Source organism: Nicotiana tabacum, chromosome 13 (assembly GCF_000715075.1).
Source record: "Nicotiana tabacum cultivar K326 chromosome 13, ASM71507v2, whole genome shotgun sequence".
Classification (NCBI taxonomy): Eukaryota; Viridiplantae; Streptophyta; class Magnoliopsida; order Solanales; family Solanaceae; genus Nicotiana; species Nicotiana tabacum.
The window spans coordinates 95350265-95371228 of NC_134092.1; the positions used below are offsets into that span (position 1 = coordinate 95350265).

The 20964-nt window shown below is 35.4% G+C and overlaps 1 protein-coding gene across 3 annotated transcripts; it reads right to left on the bottom strand.

The window, feature by feature from the left end:
- Positions 1 to 3300: 3300 nt before the first annotated feature.
- LOC107824374 (uncharacterized) lies at positions 3301 to 15150 on the bottom strand. Of its 3 annotated transcripts, none has more exons than XM_075228193.1 (8): positions 14795 to 15150; positions 13519 to 14649; positions 11189 to 11606; positions 9203 to 9347; positions 8309 to 8424; positions 8119 to 8197; positions 5975 to 6208; positions 3301 to 3978 (listed from the first exon to the last, which is right to left on the bottom strand). In XM_075228193.1, exons 2-8 carry the CDS (start codon positions 14600 to 14602, stop codon positions 3895 to 3897), a joined length of 2160 nt encoding a protein of 719 aa, XP_075084294.1. In that variant the 5' UTR covers positions 14603 to 14649; positions 14795 to 15150; the 3' UTR covers positions 3301 to 3894. The 3 variants fall into 3 exon arrangements, with proteins under 3 accessions (XP_075084294.1, XP_016506606.1, XP_075084293.1); XM_016651120.2 differs by having other exon boundaries at positions 3301 to 3982; XM_075228192.1 differs by having other exon boundaries at positions 13519 to 15094.
- Positions 15151 to 20964: the final 5814 nt, after the last annotated feature.

Sequence of the window (20964 nt, forward strand, 5' to 3'; positions counted from 1 at the left end):
CAACTGTAATATCTTTTATTGAACATGGATGGCCTAGTAGTTTATTGTCCTTCATTAATTTCAGGTGGAGCACTCATCTTACTTCCAAGATCTCTCTAGGTGTTAGCCATGTAAATGAGAGAACCTGCTCTGACACCAACTGTTAGTTTGAGTGCCCGTATGGATTACTAAAGAACTTGGTTCTTTATCGTGTTCCTTAAGCGTAAAGTAAACAAGCAATAAAATGAACACAATGATTTTTACGTGAAAAATCACTTGGCTCAAAAGATGTAAAAACCACGACCTACCACGAAGGATTTTCAACTCCAACTCCACTAGAACAATGAGCCAAAGTGTATCAATTACAAGACTGTAATTAAATACTCTTCAGTACTCCTACTACTCCTATTTGATTCACAAATTACTCTAACTTGTAAAGCAAAATACTCACTCTAACTCACTAATTGTTAATGACACTTGATTATAACTCAATTTCCTAAAACACATTCACTAGACTGACTCAGAAAGAATACAATGCAAGTACTCGACTCGAGTAAGCGACTTATGACTCTTTAGTTGATATGTAAAAGGATACTTCGGATGTCCAAAGTCGATCACATTTAAACGCTTCAGCTTGAGATCTTCTAAGAGTCCTATTCATAGTCAGCTTCCTCTTTGATAGGACTTCTACTGTTCCAAGAATTCCACAAGCTTTGGGGATTTTGTCTCTGACTGAATTATCCATATCTTCTTGAGAAACTACCCTTATCACTTATAGCAGCCTTCTTCCACCAAACCCGGATCTGGGTAACTTTGAGATAAAGTTACTGCCTTATACAGACGTACAAGTATCAACATGAGGAGCTGATCCTTTCTCCTAAGGAGTTGGTTCTTCAAAATAATTAAGCATCTACGTTGAGGACCTGGTTCTTTGAACATTTAGTTATAGTTTGTTAATCATCAAAACTTCAATACTCAATAAAATATATTTCTTAAATTTTGTGCTCGATCAAATACCACCACATAAGTTAAAATTGATTAAATATTTGGTTTGAGCAGTTACTTATCTTCTTCTTTTTTTGTGGCTTAGGTGGGGAGGGTTGATAAGTGAGGATTGAGTACTTATTAGCGCCTTTTAGCTTTTGTTTTAGTCTAAAAGCAGTGAATTGTGTTCCCAAAACTAATGAAATATGCAAAATTACATGAATGTTGGATGTTGGACTCCCGAGATAAAATCCGACTAAAAAGGAGTAGTCCAAACACAGGGCAATAAAAGGCACAAAAGCTTACAATGTGCGGTCCGCAGAATTCCATCTGCGGCCGCAATCAAGGAAGAAAACCTCACCAGACTTTTGAGAAAATTGCGGATCGCGCATGAATTGTGCGGCCGCAAAAGCGAGGCTAGGATCCAAGATCAGAGAGATGACAAAAATCCAAGTCCTGAGTTTCCTCGAATTGCGGTCCGCACAAGATTTGTGCGGCCGCAATCATACTATTGCGGACCGCAAAAGAGTGCCTTGCGGCCGCAGTGCTAAATCTGCGGATCGCAGAAATAATGCCTTGCTGCTGCTGTTTAGAATTGTGCTGCCGCAAAATCCCAGCTCCAACAAAATGAAGACATCTGCGGACCGCATATGGAATTGTGCGGCCGCAGAACCTCCTGAGGAGCATTTTTGTCCGAAATTTTCAGACTTGTATAAATAGAAGAGTTTCATGAAATTAGGTTAAGTTTTGACATCAGCAAGTTTTGTAGTCGTTTTTCTTTGCCTCTTTTGGAATTTTGCTATATTTTTGTGCAATATGCATAGCCCAATTGAAGGGAGGATTCATAAAAGGAGATAGGACAAGACACATTTCACTAAAGTTATTTTTCACGCATGATCTTCAAAAGAATGGTGATAACAATGTGCAACAGATTCGTTCAAGTAGTAATATGACTGATTTGTTCAACAAATCTCTACCGACGTCAACCTTCAAGAAAGTAGTATACAAGATTGGAATGTGAAGGCTCAGGGATGTGAATTGATGCTCTCGTCAGGGAGAGTTAATACGTGTTGTACTCTTTTTCCATTGCAAGATTTTGTCTCACAAGGTTTTCCTTGCAAGGTTTTTAACGAGGCAACCAAAAGGCGTATTTCTAAACATATGTACTCTTTTTCCTTCACTGAGATTTTTTTTTCCATAGGGTTTTTTCCTAATAAGGTTTTAACGAGGCACATTATCTATGGACATCCAAGTAGGAGTGTTATAAGAAAATTAAATTATGGTGGATGTCTAATCTTCTCCATTATCTCCATAACTCCCAATACTCTAATAATTATGGAGTTATGATTGTAACTCCATAACCTCCTCCATGATCTTCCTCTCAAATGCTTAATGACATGTTCAATGACATATTTTGCAATAGTGATTCTTTACTTTTTATGCCTATATAAAGGCCTTGTAATAGATAAGATAATACACACAATTGAAGAAGAAAATCTCTTTCTTCTCTCTATCTCCATTTCTTGTTGATGTTTTACCAAATTGCTTTTATTTCATAACAACAATTCTTGTTTATGTTTTACTAAATTGCTTTTATTTCATAACACGTTATCAGCACGAGTTTCTAACCCCTGCTAAATTTTGTAAATTTTGTATTTTGCCCTAATAAGATGGTTAGTACCCATGCTCCTCCCCCCAGACAACAACAAAATAATAAGGAAAGGAAAGGAAGAAAGAACAACAAAATAATAGAGAGGCTCGAACAAGTTGATTGATTAATCAAGCCTCTGTATGAACGTCCTTCAACTATTTTTTCTCTTATTACATGAGAAGGTAGAGGGCAAATAACTATTACTATTAAAGTTTTTGTAGGTAAAGATCGTATGGAATATTACTTTACTGTTATATTCAAAACTTCTTTAGAATATTAATAGGCTCCTTTTGTTATATACACACTGACATTCAGATAATTGTGAAAGTCTGAAAACTCTGCTTATCTCTATGCCTCTTGTTAGAGGAAATTAATGAATCTTTCCTGAAAAATACCGTATATTTTATTTTCCAATGGTATTCCTCTAATTAGTGGAAAATAATTTCCCTAAAAATATTCGGACAATCAAACATCATAAATGACTTATTTTCTGTAAAAACATTTCCCCGACTTACCAAATGAAGATCTTGTTTCTATGCTTGTTCCTAATACAATTTAAAGTTCAAAGTTAACAATAATGTAACCTTAACAAGACTTCCAGGCAGTTGATTCACACAATAATGCATTCAAAAATATATTCCTTTGGCTAATTAGTCTTAAGGAAAAGATTCATCATTCACAAGATATATAGGAAAGAATGAGACGACTTTGGCTATTCTACTGAACAGTGAAATTTCAAAAAGGGTTTTCAGTTCATTTTGTTCTCTTGATACCTACTAGATCTACAGCTTGATGTATCGAGTTTAGAAACTGCACAAGATGATGTACAAATTATGATATTACAAAGCAAAAGATGCTGCTAATGACAATTTACAACTGTTCCAGAGGCCAAATCTAAAAGGTTGTCGCCTCTAACGAGAAAATGCAGGGATTTCGACAAATTAAATGTGATACGATCAGTCACTGCTGTGACTTGGAAAAGGTTCAAAATTTTCCAGCAGCTTTTACATGTTACCATCTCTACACAAAATCCGAGCCGATGTTTTGCTAGCCACTTTTCTGAGCAAGTTGCTCCTTGTCCATGGCTTTCCTTGCTAGCTCATAGCCAGCAAAATTCATCGCACCCAGAGGAGCAATCCAGAAAAATCTAGGAATGGCTCCTTTAAACAATCCGAGGGGTCCTTCATGACGGAGAATTGATAATGCGACCATCGATGACGTCACAGTCCTACCCTGCGGAGCAGTCATCATTCTGGTCTTTATCACATCAAATGGAGTCGTTAAGACGGCTGTAAAACCACCAGATAAAGCTCCAACTGCAACTGTTTCCCAAGGCTCCAACTCTCGCCCCAGAAGCTGTTGCACTGCCTAAAATCAACATATTATTTTCTTTAGCTGAAATTGAAAATATATGCATTTTAAAATCGAGGACACTAAATGGTACACTAACTCAGATTTGTTCAATCTTTTGCTTCAGGCAACTAGACCTGATTACCAGTTAATAGTCATCCATTAAATTCATCATTCGTAAAATATTCTACAAATTTGTTTACTATCCCATTACCTACCAACCCAATTAATCTATATAATAGATGTTTAAAGGGAGCTGCTGATCCAGCCAACTGCATTTCAGAAAATTACACAAGAGTTTATATAGCAGACACAGCATAATGCTTTTCCTTGATTATAGTACACAATACTATGTCAAAAAGCTGAATAAATCCAGAGGACTTCGTATTCCATCCATCCAATTTTTATATGGTGTTTAATTGGACACGAAATATTAAAATGTTAATGACTAATGTATAAGGTAAAGAAACAAAATAAAGAAGAGGTTTATCGAAGACATGATTGTGAACATTTCTCAACAGGGCAGGGGCGGATTTAGGGGGGGCGGATCGCCGGAAAACTGAACATATAAGGCAAAATCCGGTTTGTACCTCTATGTTTTAAATTCCTTTGACACAGCCCAAAAGCATAGTTCAATGGTCAAGGGGGTTCAAAACCTTTGTAAGGTTGCTGGTTCAATTCTCACAGGCCATAGTCACTTTTAATTATTTCTTTTTTTGAACCCCCTTAGCAGGAATCCTGCCTCCGCCACTGAGCAGGGGCTCCTTATATGTCTTAAAATAGTAGAGTAAGGTAAATAATTATTCTCTACTTGTGATAAGGCAAGTAATTATTCTCCATAATAATAAGAGCGAATATGAAATAGATTATTTTACAACATTCAGCAATGCAAATGAAATGACACTAGAGATATTGTGAATCTACAAATATTCACCATATAACTACATTAGTTTTTCTTGATTATCAACTTTTTCGACTATATGTTATATTAATGACGGTGAACAAAATACTAAAAAAGTAGTCGAAATGTTGGTTTGATAGATAAACATGACATCAAAATTTAAATTTGAATAGTTAAATGAACTTGAATAAGTGAAAGTTGGGATATGGATAAAGAAAGCATCATATTAAAGTTTAAAACTTGAGCAATTGAAAGCTGAAAAAATCGAACAGAATAATATTATAAGAACGTACGTCCCAAAGTGGAAAAAGTATCATAAAAGTTGGGATAACGAGAGTGCTAAAAGGGAAGATTCACACTCAGTTAGAAATGACTCCTGTCACGCTTTTTACTACTTATGAAGTACTACAACTATTCTGTTTCCCCTTCTTCTTTTTTGCTGTTTTAAAATGTAGAATGTACATCAGTTACTTTGCAACAAATAATAGGTCAAAAAACCACAGAATTAGTCAATAATTACATGCTCCATTGTGCTATTTCTAACTAGGTAACCTGTTTTTCCTCTGTTGGTGTCGGTTAGGGTCCTACGTTGGTTGAGGAAATGGGTTGTCGTCTCTTTATAAGGTATTGGGCAATCCTCATCTCATGAGCTAGCTTTTGGAGTTGAGTTAGACCTAGTGTCCATTTTTCTTAACAGTGTTCACTAGGTAATGCCAGTTCTTGTAAAGAACTAATATCCCATAAGAGAAGTGAGATGCTTTCTCACCGCATTCTGCACTTAATCTGAATAGAGCGGAATAGCGGACGATTTAAAGATTATAAGGCTGATTTAAACACAGCGATGGATGCTTGTGCCTACTCGAGTTATGCTGCAAAGGAGAATGCAAGCAAGGATCGGAATATTTTGGAATTTATAATTCTATATCCTTGGCTTAGGTCTCTCTCTTTTCTTTTTATATCTTGATTTTCTGATTTTTCAGTCATATCTTTGTCATTAATATATCAGCTTTAAACAGTTTTAAAAAAATAAACTGATAGTGGAGAGAATGAAGTCAGGGGAAAATTCATACAAATTAAGTATACTGCAAGCTTAAATAAGTGCAAATCACCTTTTTGGACTCGGCATATAGGCCCATGCCTACAACATAAAATGGAATCTCACGGCAGAGAGTGGCACCAGTTCCACGGAAAAAACCCTTAAGACCATCTTGCTGCCAAGTGCCAATAATTGCTGCCCCAACATTGTCGAAAAGACCAGCTTGCAATCTTTGCTTGAGCACCTCACAAGGTATTCTCACAGCAGTACCTAAGAAAGTGCTGCAGAATGATGCCACAGATTGAACCTAGATAACATTCCAAAAACAAGAAAATGGATAAGTAACTAGCTTTGTGAATCCAAACAAATGAAGATCAGTCAGGCAATAATCCTATGTAGCAAGTCACTGCTCAACTAATTGATCCTGCTTTCCTTATTACTATATTTTCAAGCCTTCTTGTGTACCTATGGGGCACAAAAAACAGCGGCAGCAGGCAGCATCCAAGAACATCAATTGAAGTAGAGGGGGAGAGAGAACAAGCACACTAAAAATGTGAAAGAAAGTTATCATATCATATTTGTTTTTTGCCTTTCCTACATTTCATCGCAGCTCATCTAGGTTCTAGGAGTTCTTTAATCTCATTGAATGATGAGCAGATCCTCCCATGGATACTTGGATAATTCAAAAGCTTAAAAAATCCCCCTTTAAATTCAACTTAAGAATGAGTAGTCATTTTAGTCAACAGTTGCTGTGTTCTTGCCTAGGATGCTTAAAATGAAGTACATAAGCTGACAGAAATCAGTCAACTAATTGGGCCCTCCAATGTAAATGGAACCATCAGAAGGCAGAATCAGCTGGGTGGCCACCGGATAAACCACAGTGAAAGAGTCTTATAAGCTGAGAAACAATAATAGAAGGAACAAAAAGATGGTAATAAGAAGGCCTCAACTGGCCATCATGTAAATGGATAACCAATGACATTGTTTGAAGAGGTGATATACCAAATTTATCAAAGACAGGACTTTTGAAATGTTATCCGTGCAAAGCTGAAATGTTTTACCATTCTGCAAAAGTTAAGGTCCAATCTTTTTTAAAATCAAGGCGAAAGATTGACCTAATTAAGCTGATTGCCAACTTTCTCAAAACCTACCAAATTTTAATTCATAATCTTTCTACCAGATTACTTTCTGACCAGTAAATGGTTGCAAACTACAATTACCATCAGCTCTCATTGAGCATGCAAGAGAATACTGAAAGCGGGGATGTTTAAACACGCTTTGTTGTGAAAGTGGCTATAGAACTATGCCAATGAAGATGGGGCCAAGTGAAAGATGGTGATTAATGTGAAGTACTGGTTGGGTGTTGCTAAAAGACGCGACCTCTTCCTATGGATGATTCTGTGGAAAGTATGCCAAAGAAAGATTGGCCAGTTCAAAGCTCAGTCTGGTTCTCGGTAAAAATGCAAAAAGAGTACGGTTAATGTTAAATATTTGGTGTGGTGAAAATACTCTGGAAGATGATTTCCTGAGATTATTTGCACTAGCAACAGACAAGACGGTTACAGTAGCTGCGATTTGAGATGGTTCTCAACTGTCATGAGAAATATCTTTCAAAAGTCCAAACCCCTTCAGGGTTGGGCGTATGACGAGGTGACTTCATGCTTGCTGAGATTATATAGCTAGAGTTTGGAGAATTGGATAGAATGATACAAAGGAGCATCCACGAAGCACTTCTCAGTTAAGTCTTACTATGGTCATCTCATCAAAGCTTTTTTCCCTTATTGTTTTTTTTTGGTTGTGGGGGGGTTTTGGGGGGGGGGGGGCATTAAGACCATCAATAATCCAAGGAGGATATGCATTGTGGTGTATTTGACTTGCACTGGGCGATGTCAACCACCTGTTAGAGGTGGATATGATTCCAAATTACAGGCTTTTGTATTTTGGTTATTTTAGAGAGAGACGGAAATAGGAGAACCTTTTGAAGAAGTTGAGAACCTGATGTCGAAAGTCAAAAGTTTTCTTTGGTTTCTTTTGTATTTTTGGCAGTGGGAATACCTGCTTGTATGAATAGCCACAGCACATTTTTCAAAGATAGCACCACCTTGGTGTGGTATTAATGAATTACTTTGAACTATCTTAACAAAAAATTTAAACTGAACAATATTAGCAGAAAGAGAGGGAAAACCCCTCAGAAGGATTCCACTGCTAAACCCTTACCTGTAGTTCTGGAAGTGTAGGAGCAATATTAATCAGCACAACTTTGCTTGCTTCAAATATTCCAGTACGCAAGCCATGACTGCAATAATCAATCAAACTTTACAATCCAGACACAAAAAAGGTACATTTTTACCAAGATACATGAACTACACCGGGTTTGTTGTTATTATTGTTACACAAAAGGACTAACCTTGAAAACTGCCCTAGAATAGCAGGAATAGAACCTCTGTATAATCCCCTTGCTCCAAGTTCGGGAAGCTTCGATATGATTTGTGGAAAGGTAAGTGTTGATGCTTGTACTTGTGTCTGATGAACCAGCCAAAATTTTCAGAATACACATTCACTCTAACGAATTGCTATTCAATTTCAAAATTAATTTCACCATATCCAAGACATCAGATGGACGGAACACACTAGACCACCAGAATTATGCCACGACAATTGACTGATTTATTTCCTTGAATCAGAGTTTCTTATGCTTCATTGAAAATACCAAACAGGAAAAGATTATCTGAAAAGTATAACCTCACACGAACTTACTTACCCAATTAAGAAACTGGTTAAAAAAGGAAAGCGTGCACCTTGTTTGACTACTTATTAAAAGGGAAATGTTTTACTACATTGAGTGTGTGTTAAATAATAGTTTGAAATGTGATAAAGAGGAACTATTAATTGGTAAGATGATAGATCAAGTTTGAAATATTATGAAGTAGCGTCAGTTTATATTAGTTTGAATTGTCGGAGGAAGATTTTTCTTTTCCCGGAAAGAGGTGATATCTTTGGGACAGAAAAAAAGGATGTAAGTTTTTTCTTTTCTTTTGGATGAAGTAAGGTGTTACAAAAAGGATGTATGTTTTTTAGGGACAAAGGAGTATCTTGCTATTAAATTGTTTATCCAATATCTTGTCGTATTTTGCCCTTTTTGGGTAATTTTCTTTATTGTGAAATTAAAACAATCAATGAGTGACACCATTTATCATTTCCACCAGCAACTCAAGGAAATAAATAACTGGTCTACGTTATGACAGAAGTTTCAGCAACAAATAATGCTTCTGGAAAGGAAAAAAAAAAGAAAAATCTTTACCTTAATCGTATCCACAGGGTGCATTATGGATGTCGACAATGCACAAGAAAGGCCTCCCGCTAATGCTGATTTTAGGACACTTCCAGCAGGAATTTCTACGGGTGGAGGAACAGCAACCACTGTAGCAGCCTCGAACCAGATATTTCTGCATGCACAAAAAATTTTAGAAACCAACTCATGTTTTGAAATAAGACTCCATATTATCAATTGAAGAAAAAGTAACACAGAAAAGAGTCAGGCTTTGCAATAGCGGCAATTGCATGTACCATCAACAAAATAATAGTTTTGAGACAGAAAAGAATCATAACTGCACGTGCCACATGCATCTACATCCAAAAATGAAAATTGATATTGAGTGTATCAAGTCAACTTTTGATCTGAATTTATTAACTAACAGACACATTGTCTTCCACCGTTTTCTAATAGAACACTAAAATATTCACACTTATAAAACCTATTTCATTATACTATTTGCTCTCTAACATTTCATCCCTTTTTCTTTTGCTAATATTTGTGCTTCAACATTCATTGACCATATAATATCTCACAAAGTATCAAGGTCCCTTATACCTGTAGACAGCTGCAGAGTGCTATACTAACAGCAAAAGGGAATCCACATGCATCAATTTGTTTCCTATTTTCTTTTGGGTAATAATAAGAGGTGGATCTAGATCATCTTTTCATAAACTGCAATTATTATAAAATGGGGAAATTCGACGCTTAATTTATTTGCTATGTGTGGATACTGGTATTATTTGCTATGTACAGATACTGTCGAATGCAATAAAATAATTTATAGGATTGTAAGGAAACCACGGTAAGAACATGGATGAACAGTGCATGTGATCCCTTAAGCAGCTATAGAAAACATGCATGAATTGCACAGCTTTCAAAAGGAAAGAAAATTAAGTTCTTTAGGTGCACATGATCTAATTATTCTTGGCATATTTGTCATGCACACACAATACCAGATATTGCTTGGATAATTAGGTGGTTTGGAATGCTCTTTTTTACTTTGATAACTGGAAAATCCCCGAGAGCCAGCTAGCGCACGGTCCAAAACTCGGTGGATTAATGGCCCGCTCATCTACCCTTCCCCACCTAAATACCATGTTTCTATTTGCAGCAGGGTTCGAACTAATGACGTGCATCTAACTCACATTTCACACGCTGCTCTCTCACCACTGAACCAAAGGCTCCACGCCTAGAGAGACTCTTTTATGTATGTATCCATAGTTATAAAACTACTTAGAGGATCTTCCCATCAATTGTCGACTAAATTGACTCACCAAAAAACGGAAGTCTCGCAAGTACCATAATTATAACGAGCCCACTCTATTGTCTTCCCAAAGGTAAGACTTTCTAATACCAAACATTTTCCCTCTACAAAATGTTAAAAAGCGCTCGAATTTATACCTAAACTCCCCAACACAGAATTGCTGGATGTTTCTCAAAATTGTTTTGTATCTTGCTATTTCTTCTGTGCTAAGGCCAAAACATAATTAAGATCACAATGTCTCAAAATGAACAAAAGTTAGAAGAACCAAAACCATCAACTTCCAAAACCCAAGACCTTTTTCAAGTTATGCCCCTATAACATCTTTTCTAGTTGCATCTCCACCAGCATAAACATGACAAGTGATTAACATGCGGTAGTACCACTAATAATAGCAACTGATTATATTTAGTCCTCTGTATATTTGATCTTCAGATGATCAAGCAATAGGAGACATGATCAATAATTGAAGATTGTCTTCAAAAAGAATCTCAAAGAAAGGACTCTAATCAACTCATTTCTCCAGGGTTAACTCAAATGAAAGGCCTAGTTTTCCCAAAACATGGAGAAGTTAGATAATGGAAGTGAAAAACTGGAGTTTCACCAAAGTGAACCTTAACAAGGAGCTCATTACTGTAACTTCTTTTTATATTCTGACATCTTACTGTTGGTATTATCATATCATTCAAAAAGGGAAAAAGTTATTCTACCGAGGATCTTCTTGAAGCCGATCTGATGGTAGTAGCAGCATAAAGTTCCGGAAATGTCCATAGGAAATAGATTCTTCTGCATCCGCACTTAGAAAGCGCATCATGGCAATAGCATTGTCTTCATTTGCTGGAAGTCCTGCATTGTTTAGTGATGCAAGTATCTCACTCTTCTGCAATGTGCCTGACTTGCTCAAAGCAAGACTAGTGTAAGCCCGCAGGATGGTGGGTTCCTTCTGTTCCATCAAGGACAGAAATTGTTTCCACCCAAAAGATTTTGAGAACAAGTGACTTCTAGCACGACGCATGAATTCATGGGCATATCTTTTTGGCAATTTTCTCTTTCTCATAGCAATTTCAAGATCTTCCAACGTGACTTGACCATCACCATCTCTATCCAATTCCTCAAAGAATCTCTTACCTGCAACAGTGCAACACAGGACTAAGGGCATGCTTGACAATATCCAAATTTACTTACCGAAATTTCCTTATAATGGAGATCTTGTACGTCGCAGGCAGCCCTTCAAATATTGAAATTTACTCATCCCAACCCAAAGAAGGAAAAAATGTTGTAATAATAATAATAACAACAACAATGATCATGATGACGACAATAATAATAATAACAGCAACAACTAACAACAACAGCAATAATAACAATAATAATAGGTGCACATGATAGAGGAATCATTTACTTCAATCACGTTGAGAATTGTTCAGCTACTGGAAAAATGATCCAGTTACTCATTTGTTTCCTTGAACTTACCATTTCATCCAACTCCATGTCAACAAAATTTTCTTCTACTTATTATTACAAGTCAAAAGTTGGTAAGAGATATTTCATGTGTTTGCACCTTTGTTTATCATGGTTGTGCAGTTTGTTGTCCATGCACAAGCCACATCTTCTGCACTAACTTTCTATCTCATCGCTAGACGCAGCCAGATAGACAATCATACATATTTTATGAGGTTATCTAGTACAGACATGTTCCACATCTCACATTTTTACTAAATGTACTATCACCATGCCCCCATAGACAATAAGGTTTACGAACGATGTGCCAATTTTTATCAGGTTTCTATTTTAGCCACTCCGAGTATATGATTTGAAGCCCCAAGGACTTGGTGAAGTTGTTGCTTATAGCATGTCAAGCATTACCAACTATATTTCCAAGGTGCTCATTATGTAATATTAAGGCTTTAAGTAAACAAGTGGCAACAAGTTTAAGCAGAGGTTCATGGAACAACATAGTATGTGCATACATTAATATACCTCCTATCTCATGTTACAAGAGAACAGTTCCCTCCTTTTCACCATTTAACTTGTCAATCTTATATGCTGGAAACTAATACAGCTGACAGGGTGGTTACCATTTATTAAAGATATGCTTTTGCTTGATATATAACACGAGGGAAAGAAATGGGGGAAAAAACACCTCAGAGGAGGCACAGAAAGGTTTTGTTTGGAAGGGATCATTAAAGAAAGAAAGGTAAAGAAAATCCTATATCAATCAATCAACTTTGCGTCAATCCTAAACTAGTTGGGCTCGGCTATATGAATCCTATGAATCCATTATAGCTCTACTTTTCTGCTGGTCGACAATCTATACACCCCCCCCCCCCACATCTGGCTTTAGGATCGGCTTTGCATTGCAGATCGCACACTGAAGAGCAACGAAATTCTATGCTCAAGGAAATCGAGATAAGTTGTTAAGGAGTATAGATTGCTAAAATATTCATCATTTTCAATCACAACAAATTAGAAACTTTTCGTGGGATTGATACATGTGTGAAAGATGAGTGGACTAACTAGCCAAAACACAAGTCCCCTGTTGACACATACTTGACAATCTCAAAGTCTCAAACAAACTTGATTTAGGTTTGACATAATTACTAACTAGTCGATGAAGGTCGAATTAAAAGATAACATAAATATAGATTTCTTATTGAAGCAGTGAAGAAAATATACAAGAAACAGAGCTGCTGTAAAATAGAAAGCTGCAGGTAAAAGGAAACTAAAACAAAGACATCAACATCATTAGATCAACAAATGAGCACAAAGTTCTCAGAGTATGATGCTAATGCCATTAATTTCTATCTTGGTCTTTCTTCTTTATACCTAAAGACCCAAGAAAACATGTACAGTAATATGAAAGAGATGATCAGAAAAAGTAATCAGTCTACTGTAAGGCACGCAGATATGACGAAATCTCAGTATTTGTTGATTTTTGACCAATAGAAACAACTCATGTAAAGATCAAAAGCCATGTTAACAGAGTCACTTGAAAAGGACAAAACTTTAGATCAACTTTATAACTAGGATCGAGGCATACCTTCAGCCTCAGTGTATCTGAAGAAGTCCTGGACAGAGAACAGCTTTTTTTTGTCGGGATGATCTTTACTAGGTCGTCCTAACTGAGGCAAGAGCTCAATTAGTTCTGTTATTGAAACTGTGGACAATGTTGATCTCAAACGCTCGACATTGGATAATGGAATACTGAGCAAACCATTCGCTAAACTTCTTGCGGAATTTCCAGTGCTCTCTTCTTGACCACCAATATCGTTAACACCATCTTCTCTCTCTTCTCCCACGGAAGAATCTACATCAACAATACTTGAAGGAACACCTCCTACTCTAGCAAAATTCAGATTCCCAAGAAACCCATTGACATCAGCTCTTTTCCCCTCTAAAATACTGACAAAAATCTTGAAATGATCAAACTTATTGACAGGCGAAGGAATTTGATTAGACTCGGCAATCTGACATTCCTTCTGTTGGACTCCTATGTCAAACTTTTGAAGATTCAGAGCTACTTGATCAAAAAGAAAACCAAGAAAGCACTCAACTGATAAATTCTTTCCCTCTTTGTGCTTCTTTTCCTTCACATAATTTACCCTCAGATTATCTTTAACATCATCACGAGCTCTATCCTCATTGCTCGCCTTCTGAACACGCTTTTTCACAGTCTTAAAGGGGCTCGGAACAGCCTGAACAAAACCATTCATCAACAATGACCAAGCCACAGCAAATTGCAGACAATTCACACAACTCCCATCCCCTTTGCTGCCACCATACTTCTCCTTCAACCCTTTCCTAGCCACATTATTGCTCCCTTTATTGGTCTGCCCATTATTCCCAAACATTCCAACGAACATCTTAATCGGTAACTTTATCAACAAGCCCTTCTTTTTCTCATCACCTTGCTTAACTACACTCATTTTCTTGACATCTAATCCAGAACCACAACTACTAGTACAACTCTCAACTTTCCCAGTCTTTAGACCAGGCCAACAATGCTCAAAATCCTTGGCCACTTTCTTAATACCTAACTCTATCGGCGAAAATGCATTCTTAACAAATTGTACTGAATTCAGAAATGACTCAACAGGGTCTCCAGTCCCAGATACCACCACCATCACTTAAACACTACACCTTCTTACTCTACCACAAATATCAACCAAACCTAATAAAGAACAAGCCCCAATTGATTATTTGAAAATAATATTCACAAAACAACCACAAGATTCAATAAGAAACAGATTCAAATAAACCCTAACTGTACAAGAACAAAATTCAATAGGATAAGAAGGCACAAAAGTAATTCATACCCATTTGCGGATAAGGGAATGGGCTCAAAATGAGTACTTTACAGTGTGGTCAACTGTTATATACACAAATTGTAGGATAAAGGATGAATCTTGAAAATGGAAGATAAATGATTTGTGTATATGAGAATTGGGTTTTGCTTAATTTCTTGTTATTGTTTTACCGGAAACTGAAAATTTTATCCAGCAAAATTTTAGAAGCCACTAATATTCTTCAGATCAAATCCCAAAGATATGATGACTGTGAAGTGTAAGAGAACAACCAGAAAAACAAGAAAGTATAACAAGAAAAATAGCTCATCTATCCTTTTTTTTTTTTAAATACATAAATTATTGGTAATAAAATAATCTTGGGAATCAAAAAAACTAAAAAAAAAGACTTCCACTTATCATTTTTCATATATGATTAGAATGACATAAATACCCCTAAAATAAGGAAGTTTTTATTAGCTTATAAAAACAGCAGGTGAGGGTAAATTTGAGTGCTAGAGGAGTAATGGAGTGGCTGGAGTTTATTGGATTAATTGGAATATATATATATATATATATATATATATATATATATATATATATATATATATATATATATATATATATATATATATATATATATATATATATATATATTGGAAAAAGCGTGCAAATATTAGGTATTCACTTTCAACTAATTAAAGTGATTTTTCAAAATAATATCTTTTGTTTTTTGGGAAGGTGGGATTTTGGATAAAGACTGGGGTTGAGATGGTGAATGTGGATAATATTGGGTGACGTAGCGTCTATTTGGAAATCGGCAAATTTTTGGCATTTTGCGTCTGGTTGTTGTTTACTTGTTCGCAAGGTGGTTCATGGACTTGCATCTCATTTAATTCCCATGCAATCCTTGTTAATTCGCATTTATCCTTTTATCCAAATTAGTTCAGCTGTCTTAACTTAGGATATTTTTATTGAGAAATATATATTTTTCCGCTTCTAAACTAATAGTCAATAATATATAATTATATATATTATATACTTTTTGGCTAGCAAATATAATTAATTTTGCCCGATTCGCCAATTTTCTATTTTGCCCTGTTTTAGTTATCCCGATTTGGCCCTTTACATTACTTGAGCAAATTTTTTTATCCGACTAGATAAACATAGTAGCTTATCATAAAAATCATATCTTCTTAGTTCACATAATCTTTAATTTGTGTAAGGTAAATATTTCAGCATGTTCCACATATCAAGTTGTGATGGATCAGATGTATGAGAAATGCAATTGTACAAATGTATAATAATTTTTCTTGAGCTAATAACCGTTGAATAAGGGTTAAACAATAGGGCACATTAGTATAATAAATAATTTTCTTGAGTTAAAAATTAAACGTTGAATGAGGAGTAAACAATAACGCATATTAGTGTATAAACATTTTTCTTGTGTACTTTTAGCTAGCGTTTGGGCATAAATTTTAAAATTTATTTTAAAAAAATTGATTTGGGTGAAGTTTGGTTTGAAAATAAAAATTTGTTTGGACATTATTTTTCAATACATATTTTACTTTTTTTTTGAAAAAAACATGAAACGTGACTTATACTCATAAGTTCTAAAAACTATCAAAAATACTCAACAATACCAAACAAACAAACTTGTTAATCCTATATATGCAGAACCTTCATCGATGTCATTCATTATCACAAAATATAGTCCTGAATATATATAAGTTTGGCATAAATTATTATTTTTATAATGAACTGCATAATACACTATACTTAAATCATAACCTAATATTTTAATATCAACTGCTAATAACACAATTACTAGCTATTACAATTTGTCAAATTACAATGATATTACAAGATCCATCAGTCCAAAAAGTTGATAATAACTAGCTGGTGGATTAGTTGGACCATAATAGATAGTGGATTTTTTTATAAAATACAAAAGTTTGTGGGTAATTTTTGACATTGTTAAAATATTTACGGTAATATTTTGAGCCAAAAACATGTCTAGAGCTAGTTTTGGGATTTGAAATTTTTTTTTTTAAAATCTGCCAAAATACAAATAAAATCTATAAACAGGCAGGTTTTGCCAAAAAAAAATTTTAAAAAAAAATTGCCAAAATCTATGGCCAAACTGAGGCTTAATGATTTCAGCATTGGTTACTTTAAGGGGTCGTTTGGTAATGTGTATAAGAATAGTGTTGAATAAGGTGTATTAGTAATATGAGGATTAGTAATGCATGGGTTAATAATGCAAGCATTAGTTATGTAGAGATTATTTTTTATCCACTGTTTGGTGTGGTGTATTAAAAATTAAAATGCATTGCATAATTTTTAATAAAATTAGTTATTTACAAAAATGTCCTCCATATTCTTTAGCTTTACGGAACTTTAACTATAATTTTATCTCTAACCATGCTAATACATGCATTAATAACTTTGGTATTGCTAATACCATGGTTTACTATATACTAGTTATACATAGGATAATACCAAATAGATTGTATAACTAATACTTGAATTAGTAATACATAAATTAAAAAAGTATACCTAAACAAGGATTAGTAATACCAAAAATTAATGTATACATTTCTCCAATACGTCCTACCAAAAGAACCCTAAGAACCTAAAAGAATAGGTAAGAACCTAAAATATTGTACTTTACTACTTACTCTCGTATAAAAAGGGTGAAAGTACGTGCAATCACAAATAAGTATATGATGTGACTAATTACAGAGTACAAATAGACATTCATATGTATGTATAAATAATCAAACTTATCCAAGATTTGAAAGGTTTCCTTCCATCAAACTTATCTCATTCCTTTAGTATTTCGGAATTTCACGTAGACAACCAATGCCGTTTATATACGTTGGGATTTCGTCGAATAAAAACTATTTGTACATATTATTACTATTAGTAGTATATTTCACCTTTTTCTTTTTTTTTTTCTATTAATTTTTTTTAATTCAAAGCATCCATCATGGCGAAGGGGGGTTTTAGGCATGAACTTTACTTGTATATAATCGAAAAGCAGAAAAACATGGAGGAGGATGTATCCTTTTGCCCCCAGTACATAATGAAGAATGATATGCATCATCCTTGAGGTCGGTTGCTCAAATCTAATCTGCCTAGCTTGGGAGATCCTTTCCATTACATTTTGACTACAAAATATTTCACAAAAAGATGATAATTCTACTGATACTAGGAATATACAAAAAGTTATTTTATCCATTGAAAACATCATTAACAACAAACTGATTCTTTTTTGGCTTGAATCTAAAGTTTGATATGTCTTCTCTATCCAACAATACAGGATCTCTAACATGATATGGACAACTTGTCATGCTGGTGAAAATCACATGATCCTTCAAACTCTCTCCCGAATTTGCCAACAAGTCGGCCACCATATTAACTTTTCTGTATATATGTAAACAAAAGTAAAGCATTGATCATGTAATATCTCTTGAATCTGCTCCAAAATTAGTCCTATCTCCCAAGGTGGTTTTAGTTTGTTGTTAATCAAAGTAACAAGAAATAATGAATCAGATTCTACAATAATATTGCCTTTTAATTCTATCCTTGCACAAAAGCATTCCTTTTAGTATTGCCTTTGCTTCAGCCATATTGTTACTGCAATGGCCATAGAAATCAGCAAAAGCACAAATAAAATCCCCATTCGCATCTCTAATTACGCCTACGCCACCAGAGCTTCCTGGATTACCTTTGCTACATCCGTCTGTATTTAACTTAAGGCAACTTGTCCCTGGCTTGGTCCATCTCACCACTTAGCTAGATATTATATGTTGTACCCTCTCGGTTGCTAGACACATTTCCATCCATGACTGTGGCAACCGTAGCTTCGAGAATTTATAATTTAAATGCGAAATCATAAATTTGCACACCTGATGAATGATGACTCTAGCAGACATATTTATCCCTTCAAACTTGGCTTGCACCTACTCTTCCATATTTCCCACGAGATAACAGAAGGTAAGCATTGAATTAAAGTAGCGTGAACTCCATTTTTAGGTACAGTTAACCGCCATCCCATAGCCATTTTCCTTATGTCTCTCTGGCTCATTTTAACTCCATGACAGTTAGCAAAGTACGCACACACTTGTCTTGAAACTTGACTCTCACAAAATAAGTGGTGACTAGCTTCTTGTTCATGCTTGGAACAACAACAACATTTAAAGGGGAAAATAATTCCAAGTCTGTTGATTATTTCATTAGTGGGTAATTTTCCTTGAAGTAGTCTTTTCATGAAAAAAGAAACTTGGAAGGGCAATTTTTTTTGCCATATCATACTATTTGTAAAAGTCCTAGTTCTGTGCTTTCTCGTTTTTTCCCAAGCTGATCTACATGAAAAAGATACAGTATGGTTCAAAGTCCACACTGGATTATCTTCCTTGTCCTCCCTAATTTGGATAGATAGAATAGAACTTACCATATTTGTCGGTAGGATAGGGTGCAACTTTGCTTGGTTCCATCTCCCATTTTCAATAAAATCCTAGGTCTTAATGTTTTTTGATGCATTACTGAGATTAATACACTTGGCTAAGGATCCCTTTCCGGTCTAATTATCCCACCAGAGTGAAATATTCCCTTTGCCAATCCTCCAGAATACATATTTCTCAGCCTCCTTCTTGATGCTCATTAATCTTCTCCAAGTATGAGACTGGTCATAAGAACTTTTTCTAGCAACATGATGCTTGATTTTGCAGTATTTAGCCTCTAAAAGATCTTTCAATAGAGATTTTGGGTCCTAAAGCTCCACTATATTTTAGCCGCAAAAGCATTACATATATCCTGTAAAGACCTGAACCCCACCCCACCTTCTATAGTAGGAAAACAAAGTTTTTCCCATGCTATCTAGTGGTGTTTCTTTTTGTCATTATCCTTTCCCTAAAAAACACTAGCCATAACTTTTCAGCTTGAAGTAAAGCAGTGTTAGGGGGATGAAACATAAAAAATAGGTGAAGAGGTAAAGCAGTGAGAATTGACTTTATCAATACAACTTTACCACCAAAAGAGAGAAGTTTACCGTGCCAACCTTTCAACCTGTTAGAGAATTTGGCCAACATGCCATTGAAATAACTTCCTCCCAGCATAAATAGGAAAACCAAGGTACTGCATTGAGAATTGATAGTGAGGACAACACAAAATATTCCTAATATCACATATTCTGCTACCATTGAAATTAGGAGGAACATAAATGGCAGACTTCTGTCTATTTACCATTTGCCCAGAATTGTTTTTATACACCGCCAACTTTGATATCATTAACTTCAGAGAGAGAGGATCTTCAGAAGAGAACAACATTGTATCATCTGCATAGCATAGGTATGTGTGTGAGAGGGTAGGTCCTTTCTTATCACATGAAAAGGGAATAAAACCTTCAGTTAGTAAAGAATCCATCAGTCTAGATAAGAGTTCAGCTCCAATAACAAATTATAATAATTCGACTGGTCGTTTTGAGCATTAGCATTTTGTTAGGTGGTTTAAGGTTTTGAGTAGCTTAGTATTGTGTATTAAAACTTATGTGTGTGCCCGGGTTCGATTTTCGGATGATTCAGGATCGATTGGAAGAAGGATTCGTGTTTTAGAAGCTTAAGTGGCAATAGTTGACCGAAATTTGACTTTTGTGTAGATGACTCTGAAATAGTGTTTTGATGATTCTAATAACTTTGTATGGTGATTTTGGACTTAGGCGTATGCTCGGATTTGGATTTGGAGTTCCGTAGGTTGATTTGATGCATTTTGGCGAAAGTTAGAAAGTTGAAGGTTTGGAAGGTTGAGAGGTTTGACCGGGAGTTAACTTAGTTGATATTGGATTCATATTGCGATTTCGGGAGTTGGAATAGCTCTTTCGTATCATTTGGGACTTGCATACAAATTTTGACGTCATTCCGGATTGATTTAATATGATTCAGCACAAGTTGTAGAAGTTAAAGGTTCATTAGTTCATTAGGCTTGAATTGAGATGTGATTCGTAGTTTTGATGTTGTTTGATGTGATTTGAGGCCTCGAGCAGGTCTGCGTGATATTATAAAACTTGTTGGTATGTTTGGACGGGGCCTCGGGTGTGTTTCGGATGTGCTTCGAGCCATTTCCTCCCATTTTAGATTGTTATTCTGGCATCTGGTGTTTTCTTATTCGCGTTCACATAGTGCTATGGTGGAATCAGGCAT

Coding starts and splice junctions, on each gene's coding strand:
- LOC107824374 (XM_016651120.2), bottom strand. CDS start 14,602: ATGGTGGTGGTATCTGGGACTGGAGACCCTGTTGAGTCATTTCTGAAT. Junction 11,607..13,518: donor CAGATACACTGAGGCTGAAG/GTATGCCTCGAT, acceptor GCACTGTTGCAG/GTAAGAGATTCTTTGAGGAA. Junction 9,348..11,188: donor CGGCTTCAAGAAGATCCTCG/GTAGAATAACTT, acceptor TTGTGCATGCAG/AAATATCTGGTTCGAGGCTG.